The sequence below is a fragment of the Pleurodeles waltl genome, chromosome 3_1 (genome assembly GCF_031143425.1).
Source record: "Pleurodeles waltl isolate 20211129_DDA chromosome 3_1, aPleWal1.hap1.20221129, whole genome shotgun sequence".
NCBI lineage: Eukaryota > Metazoa > Chordata > Amphibia > Caudata > Salamandridae > Pleurodeles > Pleurodeles waltl.
The window spans coordinates 1,026,109,644-1,026,134,530 of NC_090440.1; the positions used below are offsets into that span (position 1 = coordinate 1,026,109,644).

Here is a 24,887-nt window from a genome sequence, read left to right on the forward strand (position 1 = left end):
GCACCTTGACAAGTTATTTTGACAGCGCAACCCCTCACCCACCTACTCACCTTGCAATGATAGTTGCAGTAAGGGTTTTAGTTTTGATATTTATGGTTAATTGTTGGAATTTCTTTTTTTCTAATGGCTGCTCCACTTACTGGCGGTTATACATGTACTACCAATTTGTACTATCCCTGCGCCCATCTCATGGTTCATTTTCTTTTTTTTCTTTTATTTACTGTACTGCATCTATGCCTAGCAATTCATGCTGTTACGAAGTTGGGGAAGCTGGGACGATTAAATGTACTCTCAATGGTGGTTGGTATGTGCAGAAATGTAAATGGAAGTTTGGTTCTTTAAATGTCCATAAAGACATTTAAACCAAAAAAACTAAGCACATTCATATATTCAGGTGAGTGGGAAAACAAAAGAAGTGAGTATCCTGTTAACAATGTGGATCTGCCTGGCCATCACCATAAAAATAAATAGTTAAAAAAAAAAAGTGGTGTGAGAAAGAGAGCACGGTGGAACAGAATAGGAAGTGAGGAACCCCAAAGTAGTGTGCAGCTACTGGGCCCTCGTAGGGAAAAAAATAAAGCACAGGAAGGGGAGGGGCAGAGAGTAACAAATAGAGAAGCGAGCAGCCCAAAAGCAACATGCATTTGCCGGGACCTCACACAATGCAGCCCTGGGGGAATGAATATGTGTGTATGTATATATATATGTATATGTGTGTGTGTGTGTGTGTATGTGTATATATATATATATATATATATATATATATATATATATATATATATATATATATATATATATATGGGTTAGGAAGGTGTGGATTGAGCAGTGCTGGGTGGAAGTTCATAGTGAGCAGACAGGTGAGAGAGAGAGAGAGAGAGAGGCAGGAAAATGATGACTCCTATGGAGTTCTCAAACAGAACTACCCTATTACACCGGCTGTGGAAAGATACAAGTCTTGCAATCAGAATTTATATAGAAAAGCTATTGAATCTGAAGCAGGGAAATGAGATTGGCAAGAGAGCCATCCAATCATGAGCAAGCAGCTGACCCAAGGACACAGTATATTGTATTGTAGACAACAGAATGAAGCTTTCTGCAGGCATGATCTAAAAATGCTGATGTACCAAAACAATTTATTATTAGGCTCCGACAGCATAGCTCTCTGTGAACTCATGGAAGTCTCCCTAACTGCCAAACATCATCTCACACCCATGATGATTATTATTTGGTCCAACAGATAACAGTTCTGTTAGACCTGGTAAAGGTTTCCTCTATTTGGACTGTCAAGTAAAATTGCCGCCCATGATGCATCCTTTGCCTGGGACTTCAAGTGCTTTACCACAGTTTTCACCCAGTTGCTCCCTTGAGTAAGTGACAGAATTGTGGAATACTTTACTATAACATTTCCATGGCTGTACTGGTGTGGTATTGGTTGTTTGAAAGATGCGTGTGTGAAACTTCAGTATCAATAATATATTTATATTACAGCGCAAAACGTGGTTTAGTGATTTTGTTATTGAATTTTTGAATGAGGTAATTTAGGTTATAATCCTGGGATGGCCACATTGAGTATGCTCGTACTGCTGTTTTCATGCCTTATGTCGCTTTTAGGCCACAATTGACAGTCGGGACAGACAGTGTGCCGACATGAGCTTAACAAAACGTATGCTTAACTCTGTTTTATGTTTTTTCCTTCTTGATAGTTTAGTATGGCTCCCATGAAGACCGAGAATGTTGATCGAAGAATATTGTCTCTGGCTGCAGAAGTTGCAGAAAGTTCCAATGACAACGTTCCTGTTTTACTTCTCAAGCTGAAGGGTAATATATTTTTAGTGTACCAGTTCCTCCTCTTCACTCTATTCACGCAGTGAAGTCCTTTTCAAGACATTTGTTTCTCACCACTGCATTTTAATACCTTCTGATTTTTCCAGAAATATTAAAAAGTGTGCCACCAGTGAGCAAAGAATCAAAGAAACTTAAAGAAGACATATACCGCTATGATCTAATTCAATACTGTAGCATGGTTTTGAAGCAAGACTACTCTCGGGTGGCTGGTGGATGGTCATCTGCTGCAAATCTGTCAAACATACTAAGGTGAACGCTCCTTTTTTGTTGGACTTTCTTTAGGTATATCATAGTATTGTTCTAATCTTTGCTCTTAACATAATTGAACTCCATAACAAGAAGAAAGTAAATATTTTGTACAGCTTTCTTTACACAGATTATTTTTTTATAATTATGCAAGTGTTTTTCCACAAGATATTTGGTTTCAGAACAGCACCAATGGTGTCAAGATCCCAACTTTGTGTAGATCCACCAAGGGTTGGGCCCAAGTGAAAAAGTGGTGCTAGAAGTGTTCGAGTGCTAATAACCTTGACACCATGTTACAGATTTGCACAAACGTTTGCAGAAGTTTAGAAGGATTAGGGTTATATTGGTATGCCAAGTTTTTTGCCAATACATCAGTAGTGGGGGGGACACTTCATTAGTTATTAACTTTTGCACTGTTGGCTGATCCTGCATGACATGTGACAGGCACCCAGCAAGCTACATCCTGTGCAGGTGTTTCAGGTTTGTGTGCACATGTAATAGGGTAGAGTAAAGTAGGACCAAACATTTCTTATTTGCTAATGACAATGATACTGTTTCATGGGTCTTCTCTAAGTTTGGCCGCGACTTACCATGTTTTGTCTAGTATTGATTTTCTCAGTTTGAACCTGCTTCAATCAAGGGGGTCCAAGAATTGTTTATTTGATAATAAATTTGGCCCCTTGAATGAATCTGCAAAAAATTTGGCAGATAATCTGGAGGTTTACCTTTCTTTGCTATGTACATTTTTGAGCAGATCCTCAAAAAGATGAGACCGGATAAATATGGGATGAGCAATGCGAGTTCTGTTTTTTACTTACTTGAAATTCGGCGAGCAGTTAGCAAATTAAACCTAGTGTGGATGTCAAGTTTCATCCACATCCTGCAAGGGGCCACTCCAACTGTCATATACAACCACACACCTACCTTCATACATCCATAATCTAACCACTTATGTAGACACAGCCACCATAATCATCCACGCAATCACCTTCATATCTATAAGCCCTCATATGACCTCTCATATATAATTATACAGCAGCACTCCCACCTTCATACAGCCAAACAACCAATTCATAAATATGTCCCGTTAAAAAAAAAAAAAAAAAAACACTTCTGAAATTCACTGAACAAATGCTGTGTGTTATGGTTCAAATTCAAAATCTTAAAAGCCATGACAGTTACCAGTTCTGACACAGTACAAGAACCATAAGTTGCTCTCCTGCCATGCATGCTCATGACATCACATGCCACATCTCAAAATGCTTTGATGACACCCCTGATGACAACACATGACTTCCTATCCCCTGGGCTACATGTTATGGTCCTTGCAGCGTACCAGAACTGGCAAATTTTTAAAAAATGTCTCTTCGAATTGAGAAATATATTTTGAAAACCGTAAGTAAAATATCTGACTGTACTGTTTTCTATAGTTCTAAAAGAGAAAATAATTATTGTAGTGCTTCAAAAGTTACAAGATTCCGGATTAGAAGCTTTAAAAGGTATTTTTTGTAGTTGGTACAGCGTGGCTGGGTTTTATGAATCAGTCATTTGTAAGTTAAACCAAAATCAACTCAATGATCCCCAAACGGAAGGTCTGAGGCCTTAGATTCTTCTCATGTTGGATCTTCTTCGGAAGCGTACCTGCTCTCTGTCACGATTAAGAACGTCGTCTTATCGAAGGAAATCACTGAGGGAGACTGTCACTTGTACGCAGTGGTCAGACGATATGAGAAAAATGGGCACTAGCACGTGTGTACGCAGGCAGAGAAAGTCATAGGATAAATTATGCTCATAGAGAAAGACAAACGTCTGGTGAGGGAAAAGGTAACTACACTAGACTTTATCTATGCTCTATCCCCAATCTGGTTTGACTCCGCTTGTGTGAAGTAAGCTTCAGGTTTATATCTCTCCTATTACCATGGAATAAGGATACGGGGAAGATACCCTTTAACAATTATGTAGTCAAAAGTGTAAAATTTTGCTTTGTTAAAATACATCTGTCTGAAGAAGAGAGAGGTTGTGTAAAATGTTTTGTGCACAGCAAAGAGCAGCCAACAATGAGCACTGATTAGAATGCTCAGGTTTTGCTTACTTTTCACGAACAGAATGTTGATTATAACAGTGGAAAATTGTAAAACTCTGCAGCCTGGCTTTGGACTGGCAGGTCATTAATATGGAATATGAAATGCACACCCTTCTTTGTTTAAAAAAAAAAAAAATACATTTTGCCTGCAGAAGGGAGCATTATTGACACTATTCATTGCAAAGTGCTGCTAACATTGAATAGTTGATTGGAATTAGTATGGCCAGCTTTCGTTTACTTTTCATCAGTCTAATGTTGAGTAAATAACTGCCAGTGGTGCAGCTCTGCAGAGTGGTTTATAGCTGGTAGAAAACATTTGTCTTCAACACTGAAATTCACTCGAAGACAAGAGTTCTGTGATACCAATATACTTAATCGTTTTTAGACTTGGAATAGACTCTGTAGCAGGAGTCAGAACACATGGGCAGTGGCAACCAATCACAGTTACCCTCTGTTCTTGCACCAGTCATGGGTGCTGTAGGGAGAAGCTTCTAACTGTGCTCATGGGTTGTTTCTCCTTGCTTAATTTTAAACAATTGAATTTAAGTATAGTTTTATTGTCGTGTTTCTGTGACCATGAAGCTCTTATTTCGGAACACCTTGAATTGATTTAGAATGCTAAAACAAAGTCATTTGCTCTATTACCAGTAATTGCTGTGTAGGCATGGACCCTGCAGAAAATCCGGAGGAATTTTACAGCAGTGTTCTTCCTTCAGCAGTTGATAATCTGTTATTTCTAGGACGACGACTACAAGCACGTTTCGTACGTGCAATGAAGGTATTTTAGTAAGACTTATTTCATAACTGGCCTGATTATTTTTCAATTTCCAGATCAGTTTGCTTTGTGCTGGATGTCTATTATTTACTCTTTTAAATATGTATGTTCAGTATTTCAAGAAAATATTACAAAAGTAGCAAGACAAACAATAAATTTAGTCCATAAATCAATATGAAAGTATTAGAAAATCTATGATCTATAAGAAAAAAACTGTTATAAAATTTCGGTTTGTGGATTTCTGTGAGTGTCTTCTGTTATGTAATTTTCAGTACATGTCTCATATTGACATTTTATATTCCTATTGTTATTTTCACCTGCATTTTTAAGTCAATTGTTCTCTTAACAATTTTATTAAAGGTTCCAGGGTTGAATGTATTCTTTTCCGAAGTCATTCTGTTCTGCAGATCATTTTATCACAAGAAGCCAGTTTTGATTGTTCTGCCAAATTTCAAACTGTGGTGTCTAAAGCGATTTCTCCCTTTAACAGAATACATTGTGTAGCCACCAGTGAGTATGTTATTAGTCAAGACTTTCATGCTTTGTCAGACTAGATATGTCAGAGAAATTGTGGATCATATTAACTTGTCTGTCTGCAATTTGAAAAAGAGGTAGTATAAGTTTGTGCCGTCTGCCTTCAGGATGGTGGTCATAATCCACAATGGCTGCTCTAAGGAGCACTTGAAGGTAATATCATGAAGAGACACATAAAAATATTCCTGTCAGTATTATTTCTAATGTGAACTTGGTTAAAGATGTAAGTCAGTCGTAGTGGTTGCCTGAGAGTAAAATGTGCCAAAGCCTCACAATGCACATTAAACAAATTGCCTTTTTAACCTGATCATATATTATGCATAGTGAGAGAGAAATTGCAATGTTTGTGAGGTTTCTTTACAACCAATAATAATGTACTGTACAATGTCACATCGCACACACTCCTAACAGGGATGTGGAATTCCTATCGCCCAACACCTGGGACATATTGTTTGGGGTCAAGGGCAACAAGTTTTCATGTTTATTTTGTCCTTGGGACAAGTAGGCCCAGCCCCCTGCAGCACAAATCCTTTGGCTGCCTGTTTACAGAGAAAGGAACTGTCTGCTGTTGAGGTAATATGTGTGTCAATATGTTCATGCGGTTCGAACCTGTATTTATGGTTCATTAATTTAAAGCCTTCATTATAAGGGTGAGCATTGTAAATTAACGTTTTAAGATCCCGCGGCACTACTGACACTGGTTCCAGGAAAGAAAAAAAATTTACATACGTTTGAAAATGTTAACAATATGAGGCTAAGTATACTGCCCCCAGAATACTCTTTGATTAGAGGCAAATGTTTGCAGAAGCTTGTAAGCAAGAGTAATGATTCTTTGGTTTCAAAATAAAATGTGCAGAAAAAAATGCAAGTATGAAATAAAAACGTTTTGCTACTATGAAATTGTAGGTGCTATTTCTTTGAAGCATCATTTAGTGAAATGTGTTGATGCATGCTAGTATTTCCAAAAACATATTCCTAACGGAAAGTGTGAGAAAACGCCTCTTTTTGACATGATTAGCCCCCACTTTGGCCTGATGTTTGATGCAGCCTAGATGTTGTAGTGCCCAGGAACCCTGCTAACCAGATTCCCTGGGCCAGAGCTCTTTCCCTAAGACTGTTGTGATTCATTGGCACAATTGGATACACCCTTAACTACCACTATAAGTCTGTAGTAAATGGGTACTTAGGTACCCAAGGCATACATACCATCCACTGCATTTACTATGTGTAAGACACACCTCTGGCAGGCCTTCTAGCCCTAAGGCAGGGTGCACAATATTCTATGTGAGGGCACAACTGCATGAGCAATATGTCCCCACTGTGTCCTTGCCAAACCTGGGACATAGTGAGTGAACAGAGCAGCCATTTTAATACATGTGCTGGACACTGGTCAACACGAGTTTCCCAACTACATGATAGCCACTCTGAACCCTGGGTTGTTTGGTATCAAACAACTCAAAATGATAAATCCAAACAGGTACGAGTATTGGATTTATCCCTAAATGTACCCAGGGTCCACTTTAGAGGTGCCCCCTACAAAAGTTAACTACCCTGACATGGTTGCTGACTGGTTCTATCCAGCCTGCTACCTCCAGACACTAAATCTACAAACCTTTCAGGGAGAGCCCTGTGTCTCTGGTTTGTAAAACAATGCCCTTCCTGGGTAGAGGAGCTAAAACCTCCTCCCCTGGAAATGTGCACTGCCCTAGCAATGACCTTACCGCCTTTGAAACTGCTAGCAGCAGATGGTCAGCCCCTTTGCAAACCCCCACTTTTGGCGTGAGCAAAGGCGGGAAACCACACAAAGTTTAGGAGGAGTGGCCCCACCTGGCATGCACCACCCCTAAGGTATTGCGTTCAAGGTGGACACTCCATTTAATTTTCCTCCATCTTAGATGGAAGGAAAATAGCCAATCAGGGATAGGCAAGTGGCCCTTTCCACAGGAAGTGGTCACTATAGTGGGTGTAGCCACCCAAAGGTAAGTGTCCCATTGGACACTACCAGGTACCCCCAAAAACGCCCACTAAATTCAGTATTTAGTGGGCATCCCTAGACCTTGAAATCAGATTTGAAGGACACAAAGAAGGCCAGCACAAAGAAGACCCAAGGCATGAGAACTGTGGACCTGCTGCACAAAGAAAAGGCACCAAACTCTGCCTGCTGCACCCAGGACCCGACGCTCACTGCTGAGGAGCTACTGGACTGATCTCAAGAAACCCAGAGGATGTCCAGGCTTCTCCAGTCACCCAAGAACTCCTTCCAGAGAGAAGGTACCACTCTGCAGCAACAAAGAAACAGCAGCCCAGTGAGGGTCACTTCACTGACCAGCCATTAACTCCCAAACCGTAAGTCGCAGCCAAGCCTGACGACACACCAAGGACCACGGGGCCAAACCTTGTAAGTTTGCCAAATTTGGTGCTCAAAAAGGACCAGTTGAGGGACTTCAGGCATACCATGGACCTCCCGCCAGAGTACACCCGTTGTCGTGCAAGCGAACATTAAAGAGACTTACCTGCAGATTCTAAGGCCATCTTTTTGCACAGCTCCTGGCTCACCAATTCGCTCTAAACCTGGCCACCATGTGCCCTGCAACAAAGAACCTGCTGTGCCCTCATGGTCCCTCACCCCTTCCAACCTCGACATTCATGGGGACCCCAAGGAATCACCTCTAAACTGTGCAGTGCTTTTCCAAGTGGTCCCTCGCAGTGGCCCTGCACCAGCCCTAGAAACTTTCCTTTCCTGCTCCCACTGGAAGCGACGACCCTGCAAAAGAAGAACTTGGTAACTCAACTGTACAATTTTCCATTGACTCCTAGGGTGCGTAATTACGCACAAAAAGACTATTTTCTTTAAACGTAAAAAATTCATATTCCCAATATGATAATCTTCGTCATAAAATGTATATAAAAATCTGAAGTATTGTTATAAATTAGTCTTGAGTTATTCCTTCAAATGTGTGAGTTGCATGATTGATACTGTGAGTACAACAAATGCTTTCCACTTCCCCAAGATTGGCCTAACTGCTCGACCAAGCTACATAAAAATGAGAGCATTAGGTGATCTAGTTCTTACCTCTGTAAACCAACGTGTGGTTGCCTGGACTCCCTGCACAGTGTGCCTAGCTTTGCAGACTATATAGAGGGCCAGCCTCCTACAGAAAATCAGTGTAACCATGTTCAACAAGATTATGAGAAGCATGCAAATAAACGAGCACTCGCAAAGCCAACCGATCCGACATTGTTTCTGAGTCTTTGGTATCGTCAATGCGCGTCTTGTTTTAACATGGCTTTTGTAACACTATATTGTTGTGGGAGCTGCCAAACCTTCACCATTGTAACAAACACTGGCAAAAAGCACACATCGCCACCAGTGGCGTAACATTGCCTCCAGGGGGGCCCCTCAGCATAGCACCTCCCCTGAGTGAGTCTGGACCTGGGGCCCTCCATGTTCTTTGCAGGGGGCCCCCCTCCAGTTTCGTTATGCCACTGATTGCCATAGGGGTTCCTGGCACTGAACAAAACTACTTTGTGTGCCAATATGCTCCTTGTGGAAGAGCAGAATGCGATCACTCAAATTAAAGCCAGACGATGGATAGAGAGAGAAATGGAAGTTTGGAAAAACAAAATGTCTTTGTTAATGCCAGACCTAATTAGGGACCTAATTCTTAAAGAAAGTCACAAAACTGCATCAACGGTATATGTCTTTGAATTAGTGGCTTTCATGAATTCACAATAACTTACAGAAGTAGACCAGGAAATCTTACTCCTAGAAAATATTTGTGAACTGTGTTTTAGCACGACCAAATATGCATGCATAGATTTGCTCTTGTGAAAATCTATTGAGTGTTTACAAGTTCACTTTCTCTCCAACCACTTTTTTCCCAACCCTGGAAGAACTTCTTCTTCTGCCCTTGTCAGGAGTACATTTCCAACCTTTCTCACCATGGGCCAAGATTAGAGAAGAGCTGATGAAAATCCTTAAAACATGCAAGTTAGTAGGTTTGCAGACTCAAAGGCATTCCAGCCCTGAAACTATTGCTTACTGTTCCTCCTGCCACAGTATGCAGATCTGCAGAAAGGTGGCCTAGTAAGGGAATTGCAGTAGTAGAGATTGAAATTGTAAGTATTCAAGCCCTACTATAGTAGTAGCCCTGGCATAATCAGAAAGGCTATTATCAGAACTCTTACATGAGATTGCTGCCATAATGTGTCGCAGCACTACATGGCACCAAAGGGATCAGTAGATTTTTTTTTTTTTACCGGACAAGTGGATTTAAGAAGCATCCTGTCCCATGGACAAGTAGAAAAAAATCCACACTGCTGTACTAAGGGAGCACATTCTTACTGTATTTAAGCTGTAGTCAATAAATGGAGTCCCAAGTAGACATTGCTAATAAAGTAAAGTTCTGTGGAAGACAAATAACTCCACGCTCAGCAATTTAGGTACATTTAGGATGTGTGCACTTTTTAGTGATCACAAAAATTAGGAACAATTTGCAGGGCTTCCCAGGGATAGCAACCTACCTAGCATCCTTAGTTTTGGCCACCGTATGATAAGTCAAGGTAAAAACAATAATGCTCAGGGTTACCTGTTCATGTTTGTAAAACGTTTACTTTGTGATATTTCCTGCGCAAGTGTCATTGAGTAGTTCAAAGATAGCATATCAGTTTATTGTCATCCGCTTCAAACCAAATCACCTGAATAAACGACATTTCATTAATGCTCCTCAAGTTCTACTTTCCTTGCCTGACCTATCCAGTATCTCCCATTTGGCTCTCTTTCTACCCTCCTTACCTTCTTGCCCCTGCACCTATATCCTACTCACTCTGCGAACTTACCATCATGACAGAATTTTATGCCCACTCTTTCTCTATATTCCTTCCATTCACACATTCCTCCTTATCAACATGCTTTCCCTGCACTTGGCCACAGGTCCTTCTCTCCTACCGAGACTTACTCCATGTCCAGAAGGCTGCTCTTCTATTTTCTCCCCCAACGTGCTCTTTCTTAATTAGGAAGTGAAAGGAGGGGAAGAAGGAAGTGCTGTAGGTTTGGGGTGGGAGCGGATGTACAAATATTTACATGCACCCTTTTGTATGTACTATTGAAGCCTGTTCCTCTTAGCAGCTGATGTGAACATAGGCATACCTGATATTGTTTGCTGACATCTGTATTGCATAATACGCATACGAAAACATCCCAAAAAGTATACCTTTTAAAATCTGATTGCTGTGCAATAGGGAATAAAAAGACCACTCTTTACTTGTTTAAAACAAGCTTGGTGTACAGTCTGGTATTCGCCTAAACATGACTCAGCCATGCCTTTTCCCATTGACTGAGGAGGGTGCAAGGCAGTTGGTTTTACTAACGGTGTTTTGGTAACCAGTAGCATTGCAGACATTTAAATACCTGGTGTTCAGACTACAGAGGGACCAACACAACGTAATGCTGGGGGAGCCAGGAAGCCCGATTATGGCGGCTAGGTCCTCTATATCGTTTTGATGCTAGTTGCCCTTATCAGCGATGGCTGAAGTGGCCATCGCTGAGATGGCACTGTTACCCAAGTTACTCTATTGTTTTGCAAACATACCACTACAGCGTGAGAGACCCGTTTTTCAGGAGCTATCCACGCTCTTTATGGAGCTAGTGTGGGGTGTAAGTAGAAGGCTGGTTACACCTGAACACCTCGTATCTCCTCCTGGATGAGGGGTTTGGGCTTTCCCGATTTTGAGTCCAATTATCTGGCGGCAGAACTCCTGAGCGTGTGTGGGTGGTTTAATCCTGGAGCCTCCATTTACGGCACCTATGTGCATGAGGAGATTGCCTTTATTTATATCCATGAATATGTTCTTAACATGCAGTACAAAACCAGAGCCACGTTGATATTGCTTAAGGTGGCAAAATGCAATTGGAACTGCTATTTGAAAGTAGACATGGTGAAACCCCGTACGCCTCTGATGTGTCGCCCTTTGGGCTTCAGATGTTCTCCCTAATTGCCCAGATGGTGGATAAGTTCCTCTGGACGAGGGCAGGGATCATCTTACTGGGTGCAATTTACGATTCTGGTTCCCTTATGGCTGTCAAGGAAAATAAATGCTGCTTATGATTTACCTGTTGGGCCATTTTAGTGCTTGACGCTTTATCTAAAGTGATTACGCTTGAATGGGGTAAGGAAGGGGCAAAGCCCACGACTGATGTATTGCTGAAGACTCTTCATACTTGAGGGAAAGAGTCAACATTTTGTTACAGTAGCCTAGAAAGGAATCGGAATGCATAAGGCCAAGAGTCTGCGGCATGTGGTGCACTTCTTCTTTGCCCTCAATGCAGATTGGATGGGGCTGCATGTGGTTGCATGGTCCTTGCGCAGTGGCGGGCGTAGGTTAGAAACTATATTTCAGATTGAACAGCCTGGCCTCACTTGGGAGGGCAAAAAAGGTGTTACTGGGGCTTTCAACAACCTAAACCTGGTAGATAAGTAAATTAATGGACCTATTTTGCTTCTGGCTAAACAGCAAATTGACATGAACTGAAGAGCCTGATTGTCCCCGGAGCAAAGTAAATGGTAAAATGGTGTATGCTGATTTGCTAGAGTTGAGATGGAAGCCTATTCCCATTCCACCAGTGACATGCCAAAGCCAAGACTGATAATGGACTGGGAGTCACAGCTAAGAGCCATTGATATAAAAATGGATGACAACCCATCTTACATATTACACCCTGCATAATGTATGAATGTTTATCAATTTCTTAGTATACAATGATGTTGGACACAGGATGTTTTCTGGCAGGTTAAGATGTGCTGATAGTTATCGGTGTGGCAATGTGTATTAGTTGTTCAAACAAGAATTGTTCTGTATGTAGGGAACTCCCAGAATTACATTGTCCCACTTGACTTCAGGTCATTATGAGAGGGGTAGAGCACTCCCAACTTGCAACTCTATTACTGTGCAGTCTAGTTACAGGTGGCAAATCAGTGGACATTTTCCACACAGCAAGAGCCCCTGGTGAGGATGGCTAGGTAGGAGAGGGACCCAGGAGGATATGTACGTGACTGGACTGTAAGACATGAGCCAGCAGGTCATGGTCTTCTACAGACCTGGTGTCCAAAATTTGGAGGAAAGCAAGGTGCTGGCTTGCTTGGATTGAGAAGGTGACACTGGAAACGTCCATTTGGGAATCGGATGTACCGGCAGAACTCCAGTTTCTGGAGGAATGCAGGTTTGTCTAAACTGGGCAATGTGTGGGAGGCAGGCAGGCTCCTCCTGTTTGAGGAATTACATCATGGGTATGAACTGTCGCAGGGTCAAGACTTTCAATACATATAATTGCACCACGTTCTACTAAGACACACCAATAAGTTGCAGGAGGTGGCAAATGAAGTGTCCGTAGAATGCAACTGCTAGCGTCTTTCTTACACCGGCATGCAGGCTCTCAGATTTACAGAACACTCATAGTGAATAACCAGACACCCCAAAGGACTTTGAAATAAGGATGGAGTAAAGAGCCTTGGCGCAGTTGAAACTACAACACTATGCCTTTTACACTAGGATACAACTGTTTCATATGAGGTATTTGGCACTGATAAATGCTTTTGCGGGCGGGTGGGGTCACTGCTTCACAAACTGTGGGATTGCGCCGGGGTTGAGATTATTTTGTACGACAGTAGAGAGGTGACCAAGTCTGCAGTAATGATATGCCCTGCACTGGTATCCCTGGGAATCTGGGGAGACCAAACACCAGCAAAATATGCATTGCTTTTCTGTAATGGCTGCTTTCAACATGGCCAAACTGAACGTTATTTGACTCTGTTGGAGCCCTTTGGCTCCGAGGTGCGAGGAGTAGGCAAGGAAGATGTAATTGTGCATGCGGGCTGAAGAGACTGTATATGCAGTCTGGGGTTGTCTGTGGAAAAGATCTGGGACCATGGAAATAATTCAGAGCTGTAGGGTGGGTGATCTCCTGGAGACTGGAATACGCTTTCTGGTCCTGTGTGTTTTAGACATCTGGGGACTCTGGAAGGGGAGGAGACCCGAGAGCGGGGGCTCCTTTGGTTCCATGTGATGATGAGGCTCAGTAGCCCCATATTGACGATAACCCACTCATGTTACTTATTTTGTGCGTGTCTAATGTACTGTTGCTTACTGCCTTCGTCAAACCTTTTATTTTTTGTTTGCCTTGTTGGAATTATAAAGGTTTCAATAAACATGTTTAAAAAGGGCTAAGGGTGACTTTTCTTTTTACCTTACCTTTTGCCTTTACTGTGTGGCTTGACTAATGACGTGCACTGCTATTTGTACTCCTACAAACAAATACCTGCTATGTTACTATATTTAAATGTATTTTATGCATATATGTACTTTTGTTTGAATAGTTGTAAAAAAAAAAAAAAAAAAAAAAACAAGCTTAATAACAAAAACGCTTTACTTGTTTAAGCATAGTGTTGCATTATTTAAATTGTGCAATTTCTTTGAGGATGAAGAGAAAAGTGAGTTTCTGAAGTGTTTCAGGACTGTCACCGATTCGCTGTGCTGGCTCTTTGGTGGACATGTGCAGCTAACAGAACATGGTAAGTGAAAGTGTAGCATGCATTTCAAAATCTGGGGCTGCTTATCTAATTCTCATTCTTTGGCAGCTTACAAACCTTTTGCAACGCCTTGTGCCATTTTGATTGCCTTCGGGCCTCATCTAGATAGACTGCAATATTCATGTTCACAATTTTACTTCTTTGTCTGTCTAGCATATAATTATATTCACATCTTGTTACAGACCTTTTAATGCCACTTTCTGTTCCTTTGAAATACTATAGGTGGTTTATTGTCCTCATGCAACATCTACTTTTCCAAAAACGCATTCTAATCTTTGGCTGTTGCTAATTCTCATACGTTTTACTACAGTCTTTCAACAGACGTTAGCATATTCAAAGACACCTCTGTTACATTTTTTCCTTAAGTTTATTATGAGTTATTCTTCATTTTTTATTGAAAGAGACAAGGTGTTTAATTTTAAAACTCCTAGGCTCCTCCCCATTTCTAGATTGTTATAAAAAGTGATTACGTCTCACCATTTAGGCGATTAGCTTTTGATGAGTTTCTAAATTTACTCATTTGTGACGTAGAGATACATTTTTGTGCATCTGTTCCAGCCATGATCCCATCATTAAGTGTAGGAGGTCCAAAAATATCTAGTGTAATGTTTTGGTTCTTTGAAATATGTAATACTGTTAAAATAATCAGAACATTATATTAGCATATCTGCATTAGTTCTGTTAGCCACATGAGTTTGCATCACTGTTTTAGACTTTGGGTTGCCATGCACTGCACTGTTAATGTATTTAGTTTTCATGGTGCAATCTTGAAATCAAACCTCAAGAGTCTTTTTTTAAAATCCAGAACTTTTTACAATTTCACCCTTTTACTTTTAATATAAATTGTCTAACCCTTTGTGTGCCATAAAATATTTTTTATTTTTTGTTTAAAAACATGCAGCCAGCATGTATTTTGTCTTGGCATGATGCTTTCTCAAAGCTGAGCCACAGGTGAGGGCCTATAATGAGGATGAGATTCTTAAACAATTGGTATAACCTAAGACAGAAGGGCCATGAGGCTATTAGAACACTCCACCCACAAAGGGTAGAATGTTCTAAATTAAATAGGGAGAAATATGAAGACAACGTTGGAATACTGGAGCTCTGGTCTTATACCAGCCATTAAAAGCTAGAGCTACTCCATGGTCTTCAGCGGACCAGTTAACATTCCACTGATCTCCGACCACAACTACATCACATTCCCTTTCTCCTCTGCCACAGTGCCACCCAGCCCCCGTGCCTCCTGGGATTACCCGTGGAGGGGCGCATGGCAGGAAGACCATAGGGGGACTCGACATCTACCCTCCCTGCTTTCAAGCCCTTGGTTCCGGGAGGATCAGGATGTGACTCTTCAAGAGTGTGCCAAACAGTGGTATGGGGCGCAGCAGCATTTGGTTGTCTCACATGAAGTTGGTGGGAGGGGCCACAGGAATCATCTTAGGCCAGCAGGCTCCTATGGCCCCAACCGCTCAAGTACAGGTCCTAAAGTGGAGGAATTATTGGACATTAAAGAACATAATTGCAGGCAAGTAATGGTTTCTTTGTCATTAGCTGTCTGTCATGCAACACCATTTACAATACCATCTTTTAGAATTAGATGCACTCCCAGGTACCTGATTTCTCATGCGTTCCTGGAGCCCAAAACAGTTTGTCAAAGTAGTTCGGAGTGCATTTGCAATCTCTGTACATGTTGGATCTTGCTTAGAGTATGTAAGATATCTTATTCAAGAGAGAGTATGTAAGTTAAGTCACAGTATTATATGGTGAGTGTTTCCAGAGTTATCCATTAAGAATCAGCAGTCTGCGATTGGCTAGTGTTATCAAGTTCATGATCTTGCACGATGTCTGAACTTGGTTTCCTGTAAATAAAGCCACCTATTTACACAAGCTAGTCTACTGAGTCTACATACACTGATGATTTGTTTGCATGCTACAACATACTTAAAGCAGTAACTGTCCACTTGTATTTCCTATTATTTTAGTGTTGAAAAATGAGCATTTTCTGCAGTTGCTGATGACGGATGATGTAGAAACAGGAACTACGGTGATAGCTGTACTGCAAAACACAGTTAGAGCCAACAGGTAAATGGCTATCTTGAACTGAAATTCCAGCATGCAGCTAAATATTGAATCCTCCCGTTAAAAAAAAAAAATGACTTTTTGTGGGGTTTATGCGGGGTTCTTATCGCTTTAGCAGTCATCTCACAGAGAACTAGACAGTACTTTGCTTAATCAACTATTACTTAGTAGAAAAACGTGTTGACCTCATGGCTGGTGTTAAATATTTTCCTATTTAGTCCGCATCACTCGTCATTGTAGATATACTTACAGTAGTGTACCAATTGTCTTGTCTGTCCTTTTCAGATTATTTTTGCTGTGCTTTTCCTTGAGAATCTCAATGATGAGGCCCACGTTGCCTACCTAAGACTGGCACTACCGTCTAGGAACACACTTCATCCTATTAAAGAGCTTCAAGCATCACTGTGATAAAATAAGCTGCAGTGTCATACTTCACTTTCAAGAAAGTGCCTTCCTTCCCTGTAAACAGTTAATCCTCTGCTTTCTGTTCAGGTCACCGCTCGACAAATTGCAACCGAAGCTGCACCTTGAGATCCTTTAGGGACTTCAGATTGCTTTATAGTAACTTATGCTGGGTGATGGTTTCTGGTCTCCGGTCAGGAAACAGTTGAATCCTTTGTGCCCTAAGGCTACCCATTTTTTAAGATCTCTTTATTGTCCATTCTGACGTAATATCACCACTGCCCTCCCACCCTTGATTTCTGCTATTGAGTGAGGAGTTTCTGACACTGATAGACAAGCCAGATAGGCATTAAATGCGGGTCCACAATGTGGGGTAGAACCAGAGAGGTGAACTGCGCCATTACAGGGTCTTCAATCCCTGGTTTGTTTAGAGTGGGGGATGACACGTAATAGCGGTTCCATAGACTGGGGAGGAAAGGAACGTCGCAGTGAGCTGCTAAATGAAACAGCACTGGCAGCTGCCCCCTCACAGCAGAGAGACCAGAAGATGTAAAAGTGGGTGGGTGGTTGGTTGAGAGAGCGCCCCTAGGACAGAGGTGTATACTTCCTTTCTGGCAATAAGATCTTTTGTAGAGTCCTTCGATTTCTGTTGTGAACTCAGACTGGTATATTCACAGATTCTGAATTCCTGTCCTTACAAGGTTCCCCAGAAGTTCCACCTCGTTTTTTAATTTGCCCTTTTAATCAATAACACTGTTGAAAGGCTCAGGAGTCTGACAGTGCAGTCCCCTTTTCTTTCAACTCATCTTTTGCTCCCTCCAACTCTTTACTTTCTCTTAAGTCTCCGAGACCTGGTGATCCAGAGCCTGTAGTTTTGTATCCAGCTTCAGCTCTCTGATCCACTCCACCCAAATGTTTGTGGAGTCTCTATAGAGTGTATCACATTTCTCCGCTTTTTAATAAGTGTGGTATGACAAGCTCTAGCGTTTAGCTGGTACTTCCTTCTTTCACATCTTCGTCACTAAGCCAAGCGGAACGGAGTTTGAAAACAAAATCCTCCCCGCACTGGAAGAGTCCTTCTTTTCTTGGTCATACCCCATCAATTCTATCTCATGACCCCCTAGCCGTTAAACCAGCCCATTAAAATACAGCCTACCTCACCCCATCACCCCACTTGCCAGTTCTAGAGCAATTCAAGGCCAACAGGCTGCATCTGCAGCTCAGATTTTTCACTTGTAGCAAATGTCACTGCCCACCCTCTTGTAACAGAGCATCCTACATGATGGGAACTAGACATAACTTCACGATTGTGTCCCTGATGCAAATAGTAGATAGGGACAGTTTCTGTTGTATCCATTCAGTGGGGACCATAACATTGCATGTGGGAGCCGATGGTATCATGAGAAAGAGAGGCCACACAAAATTTGGAGAAAAGACTCTGAACATAGATTCTGATATTCTTAGCCCTGGGGCCTGATGTTTCGTTAAATTTAAGTTCTGGCAGAGTCAATGGTGGTTTCTGTAGCAAAATGAGAGTATTGTTCTTCTATGAAAGCTGTGCCACCAGTGTTTGGGCCTTAGAGACTAAGACAACATTTCTCCTTTGAATAAAATAGGTAACTCCATTCATGACCCAACCACAACTCTTTCTGAGAGCTCAGAAAAGTTGGCTTTTCAGGCAGTAGATTTCTTGTTTATTTGTTTCCACTTGATCTTCATCCATTATTTCTCCTTTCAGAATTGGCTCGTAACCATCAAAACTCGCTTTAATGTTAAGACACAAGCATTTGTCAGGGTGGACATGACGACACAGAGTATCATATAGGAAGCACTCCTGCATGCTGATATCCGTTCTATTTTTTTCTGCACCATTCAACAAAGATATGTTGCTCCACTCCTGTTTATTCAATTCTTATACCAGGTTTTTCCAAACTATAGTAAAATATGCAGATGACAAAAATGTGTCTCAAGGAGCATCAAGGGCACACAAATGATGGTTGCATGGCTACAGTACCATGACAGTACATGATTCAGCAAAACTGAAAACAGGTTGGCAGAGAGGAATGAAAACTCTGTATTCTTAAGCTGTGTCTTGTCAACAGAGCAGTGTCCTTCAAAACGTTCAGACTTCCAATATACCAGGCTATTATTATTTTTCCAAACTTTACTTAAGAGATTTCCTTACAGAAAAGGATTCTGTCCTTTTTGTAGCTTCTAGCAATCATACATGTTGCGAATTTTGTATATTGTCGACATCAACCACCAAATCTAAACAAAATTACATTTCATGATGAGAGTTCCTTGCAAAGGTTTGTGTCTTTTTTACTTTACATCTTTCTCTGTAATATTTATTCAAGTAATTTTCATTGACCGTTATCTTGATTCATTCTTTGATTAGATCATTCAAATTCAGAAGAGAAACCCGGGCCACAAATGCCCACTCTATGCAGCTATAACAGGCTATTTTGATGGATACTGCTAACTGCAGGTTCATCATATGGTGAATGTTCTTAGGCTGTATCCTGTGTGCTGGCAGGTGGTGCCATCGCCCTCCATTGCAACTCTATCCAGCCTCTGGACATGATGACACAGAGCCTGATATAAACACCAAACCTGCATGCTGACATCAGTTCTTTTTTTCTGCACCATTCAACAAGAAGCTGGTGCTCCATTCCTATGTATTCAGTTCTATTATCAGGTTTGAAAGTGTGAAAGGACGTCTCCTCCTAAAACAACACGGTTTAAACCATGCAGTTTATGTGGCAAGTCCATGTTAGTTGTGGACCTGCATGATGTCTGCCTCTGGTGCCATAGCACCAAAGACAGCGCCAAGTCCTACAGCAAGGGGTCCCTGACCCACCTAAAGGCTATGAGAGAGCAGGAAACCAAACTCTTTATTACTGAACAAAAGAATCGGGGCCAGTCCAGATACAAGATGCAAGGTCTTTCCTGCTCACCATTCTTAGGTAAGCCCAGAATGAAGCTGAGGGAAAGTCCAGGTTCAAACATAGGAAATCCAGCGAGGCCTCCTTGTCTTCATGCCACTCTTGCGCCACACCTGTTGTTCTTCGGGTTCCATCCTGGCTTTGATGTGCGATTTTGAGTAATTACCTGTCCTGGAGCCAATGTGCTCCAAATTTCCCAGCACATAAAAATTATTCCAGATCATTCTAGCACCCCTTGGTCTCCAAACACCAGTTGATCTTCTACTGGCAGGTCCTTCCTGGCACTGACTCGCCGCAATCGACCTCAGGCCATTCCACCTTGGTCGCTGGACCATGCTTTGACCCTTTTGGCCGCAGGTTCCTACAGTCTATTCTGTAATGGCACCCGTTCCAGATCTCATCCCAGTTCTATTGACATAGCCAAAAGCAACATCAAGGAGGTTATGCCTCATGTCTCACTATGAAACCCTCATTCTGGTTTCCTGCTTCTTTAGCCATAAGATAATTGACACCCTCTTCTGTACTAACTCCAGTGCTTGCCAAAGATTGGAAAATGTTCCTCATGATGAGGATGATGATGAGAATGTAGGTAAACTGAGAATTAAACTCCACCCAACAGAGGAGAGTGTTTTGTTTGAGGAAGTGGTAGGTAGAGCTGCAGGGTTGTTGATCTGCATTTGCCTGTTTTAGAGACTAAAGCCAGTCTTTTAACGGAGATCTTATAGCTTGTGCATTCAAATTGGGAGCTTTTGCATTCATTCCAGGATGCCCTCAATGAGTCTCTGGTGGCGACCTGGTCCCTACCTTGCTCTGCCCTGCAAGTAAGTTGCTAATTTCTGTGCAATATAGGCCTGCTTCTGACTTTTTTGAAGAAGCACTTGGCTACTGAGAGCACTGTTGCAATTTTGTTTAATCCTCTTCAGGTTATGTCTACCAGGCTGCATTTCCAACTGGTACACCGGACAGGGAGTCCAAGAAAATTGTTCCCACAGCCAAGAAAATATTCTCGTTACATGCTGTGTGCCTCTTGGTGGTGCTATGCCCAGGTCTTCTGGAATAGGACTAATGCAATTGTGCCTGCCCCTACAGGAGAACTTCTGGATCTCTTTCACCCAAAATGTTAGGGATAGCTATTTTTAGTTCTGGTCTGTATCCTGTAAGCTGGGAGCCAAGCTTCTTTATTGGATATGATTTTCAATGAAACTAGATTATTCTGTGCGAAAGCATATTCCGTGCTGCAGCATTTCAAGCATAGAAGTGGAATGGCTTGTTCCCTGGAGGCTGCTGTCCCCCATTTGCCTGCCCCCAGAGGCAACATGGACAGCCTGTCCAGCAACCAGCATAATCTTTTTATCGCTACAGTGACAGAGGTGGTGATTTGGCAAGGCCAGCAATAGTCCTCCTCCTTCTCTTAACCTGCCACCATAACTACCATGCAATTTGCAACCCCCCCCCAACTGTTATTTGAGGTTGGTAGGCTGTAGAGTATTACTCCTCCAACTAGTGTGTGATTACTTTGGACCAGGGAGGGCTTTGAAGGTTCATTTTGGTTGTGAGCCTTTCTTGAGTTGTTACCCCAGTTTTGGCGTGGGTGTCAGCAGATCACAGCGATATTCTCTCTAAGAGATTTAGATGTTACTCACCACAGGCACAATTGAGGTGCTTCCAGAGGCAGAGAAGATCATGCGGTGTTATTCCTGCTAATCTCACAAAGAATGGGGGTCTGCCACCGTTTCTGGACATCAAATTCTAGAGTGCCGTCCTCAGACCTAAGAAAGAGATCAAGACGTTAAATCTCGCCCAGGTCCTATTTGGTTTTGCACTTGGACGTGAATGAAACACTTTCAGTGCAGTGGTCGAGCCTGCTGTCCCTCAGGCAGTACCTTTGCTTTGTGGTGGTTCAGACCTTTTTAAAATCACCATTATGCCCTTTGGCTGAATCTTGGGCCCTCAGTTGTCCACAAAGGTAATACTGGTGGTTGCAGACCTTCTTCGCAGGTTGGGGATACATGTATTCCCTTACCTCAACAACTGGCTCCTGAATTAAGGTTCACATTAGCTAGTCTTGGGCCACTTACAGGAAGAGGTTCTTTTGCTGTCCACCCCACGATTCTGGCTCAACAAACTGAATTCCCACCTTCCGCTTATTTATTTATAGGGGCCATCCTGGATGTGGGGGCTTCCAAGGCCTTTCTGCCCTTGCACCTAGTCCAGGACGTTCATGCTCTTATCCTGATGTTTTGGAAGCTAGCACTTGTTTCAGACTACCTAGTTCTGAGGGTTCTTGAGGTCTTGGCCTTGTGCATCCTACTGGTGTTTCATGCCGGTTAACACAAGGAACCTTTTCCTTCAAAGAACCCAGGTCTGGTGGTGCATTTCAGACAGTATCCGTATCCACATCTTGAATAAGGTGGACTTGGATCTGCGGTGGCAGATGTCCACCTAACATGCAGCAAACCCTTCTTCTCATTCCAGCCTCGCAATGTTTGTCCGACTTGTTATCTCTACGCTGGGGAAGTCATCTGGATAAAGTGCAGATCAGACGCCTCTGTTCACCAATGGAGCAGCGCTATGATGTCAGTCATTTGAAGGTGCATAATGTCTGACCGGTCCTCGCAGCTTTTCCGCCTTCTTTCAGAGACATACCAGTCCAGGTACTAACAGGGTACAGGACGGCCATGTGGTAGTGCAACAAGGTGGGCAGAATGTGGCCCTGTGAAATGGTCTCCAAAGGCACTGATCAAATCTCCCTGATGGTCAGTCACCTTGCAGGTTCCCACAACATGAGGGTGGACAAGCTCAGCACACCTACTCTTGCTGATCACAAATGACTTCTACACTGAGAGGCTGCACAGGACATTTTCTCTAAGTGAGATGCACCCATAGTAGATCTGTTCACCACGTCAAATAATGCTCAATACCTAGCCTTTTGCACCATTGACTTTCCTCCTTGCAGATGCCTCTTAGATCCCTAGGGTGTTGATGAAATTAAGGATGGAATAAGTTCTGTTCATTCTGATTGCCCCCAAAGTGTCTCGAAGGGTTCAGTACTCAGAGTTCCTGAAACTAAGCATTTGTTCTCCACATCAACTTCCTCTTTCGGAGGACCTGCTCTACTAGCAACGAGGCTGGTTCTTGCATATGGACCTCCACAATCTATAACTCTGTGCTTGGAGATTGAGCAGCAAAAGAATCCTTCTAAAGGCCATTACGCTTATTCCAACAGGGAGAAGGCCACTAATACAGCCGTGGCTTGCGGAGTTGCTGTTTTCATCATCTTTTAAGCTGACACTTGAGCTTTCGTCCATACTTTCACCTGGCAGTACTGGATCTACTTTGTTTACCAAACAGGATCATTTTGCCTGCTCGGTCGTGCAGAACGTCCTAAAGTAATACCTACTCCTTGGACCCCATATCCTGGCGGGGGCATTGCTCTGGTATTGATTTTCAAGGTGAGACATCTTTCATTATCCATCAGATGAACGAGTTACTTACCAGCGTTAATGCGCTATTTAACTGTAGGTTTTTCTCCACCTACCTTTCTCCAAATTCTGTGGAGTGAACATTCCAGAGGCAATAAAATCTACAAATTAGATGACGCGGTCTGTCAACATCCTCAGTTTGTTAGTGATGCTCTATGTGTAGGGGCACAGAAAATGTCATGGTTTAAAGTAAAGCCAGTGCGCATGGATGGTGCCTTTTTGAGTCTTCATGTTGTCATGTACAAGGGCGGGGAGACATGATAGAGGCCAGTGGTGCCTCTTGCAGGCTGAAGTGATTGCAGAACTTGTTCCGCTACAGCCTGGCGAACGAAAAGATTAACAAGGTGAGAAACCTGCAGTTATCCACCAGAAGGAGTGTTACTGAAGATAAGTGATTTGTTCTTCACTGTGATAAAAAGAAAAATAGAAAAAGCAAAGTGGGAGTACAAAACCAAAACTTTGTTTGTATATTCATGCTCGTTAGCCTTCATATTTATACACTTATGATGAACACCGAGACGATGAAAAGCAAAGCAAGAATATTGGTAAAGAGGGTGTTGCATAGTATAAAGCCAAGCTAGTAAGTCCACATAAGTATACTTGAGCCTACTAATAGCTTGGACATGATCAGCCATCATGCAGTTGGGCCTTTTGTTCTTGCAACAAAATCTAAATGTACCTAAATGCCTATACTGACCTGACCACTCACTTCCACATGCTTTCTCACCGGAAGTCCCACTCTTCAACTGTATCCCGTTTCCATGTAACCACCTGGGTAACCGCTCGTGCAGAACACATCTCTTCCTTCTCTCTGCAACCCATCTCTCAATTTATTCTCAGACCAACAATCTCGCAATACAACCCACCTCTCTTAGCACCTCCTACAGCTATGTGAAAAGACCCCTTTCAAGGGTACACCTTGCAGGCACGTGATACCCAGTCATTGCCCTCTCTTTTCGTAGGCCTGCCTCAAGTTTCATCCCCACCTCTATCTCCCTTACTGAGCATTTGTACCCTCCGACCACTGCATCCTTTGACCCGCCCATCCTTTGCCTTGCATATTGCTTTTAGTCCCAGTAGTTTGTCGTGTTTTGTCAAGAAAACAATTCTGCCAAAAACATGGGGTGCTTAGCGGTGCTCCTGGTGCATCCATATTCTGTAACTCACGTTTGTTCTGTTAACAGAGCAATTATATTTTTTTCTAATCCAGCTTCTGTACATGAGTGTTTTATTCAAGGATCGCTACTTCCTTAATACCATATGAATTAATATTTTAGACGTTTTCACCCCTGGTTCTTGTACATGTAGTCAGCAACCATTCAAATTACGTACCTGGAATGCACGAAAATGACACTACACTACCGGAATCTCATTGTGCAAGCAGTTAACTGGTGAAAAAGAAGTAATCTTTGGCAATGCCAACTGTTTTGCCTTTCATACTTTGACAAAATGTTTACGTATCTGAGAAGTACACTGAAGAGAAATGGATAGCAAAAGATTATTTTCTTGTAACTGAACAGAAGTCCTACTGTTTCCCTCAAACTAACGTGTAACTAATATTCAGCAGTTTTACCATCATCCTGCTAATGAAACAATCCTGTCCAAACTTTTAACAAAGATCACTATCATCATAACAAGAACGAGGGTTTACATGGATAATGAATGACAAGTATACTTTTGCAAACTGTTGTTATAGTGGGATGGCTAAAGCATTCAAATGAGCACTTTTTGAAGAAATAAAATGCTTTTCTTGCAAACAAACAAAAACCCTGGTAATATTTTCTGATTTAATTACGGCTCAAATTGCTGCAACAAAGAGGGTCCCTAATGATATATTTGTGTATATAGTTATTACAAACAATATGATCCAAAATTGTGGCAAACCGTATTGGGATCATTATACACATATTT

General features: G+C 42.1%; 1 protein-coding gene across 3 annotated transcripts in view; it reads left to right on the forward strand.

Moving 5' to 3' along the window:
* Positions 1-24,887, forward strand: part of IQCB1 (IQ motif containing B1) — a 202,398-nt gene that overhangs the window by 30,570 nt on the left and 146,941 nt on the right. For all 3 annotated transcript variants that reach the window (XM_069224275.1, XM_069224274.1, XM_069224273.1), the window contains 5 exons: positions 1,704-1,818; positions 1,932-2,094; positions 4,823-4,952; positions 13,957-14,050; positions 16,051-16,150. In XM_069224275.1, coding sequence (XP_069080376.1) covers positions 1,704-1,818; positions 1,932-2,094; positions 4,823-4,952; positions 13,957-14,050; positions 16,051-16,150 — 602 coding nt within the window. The remainder of the gene's footprint in view (positions 1-1,703; positions 1,819-1,931; positions 2,095-4,822; positions 4,953-13,956; positions 14,051-16,050; positions 16,151-24,887) is intronic.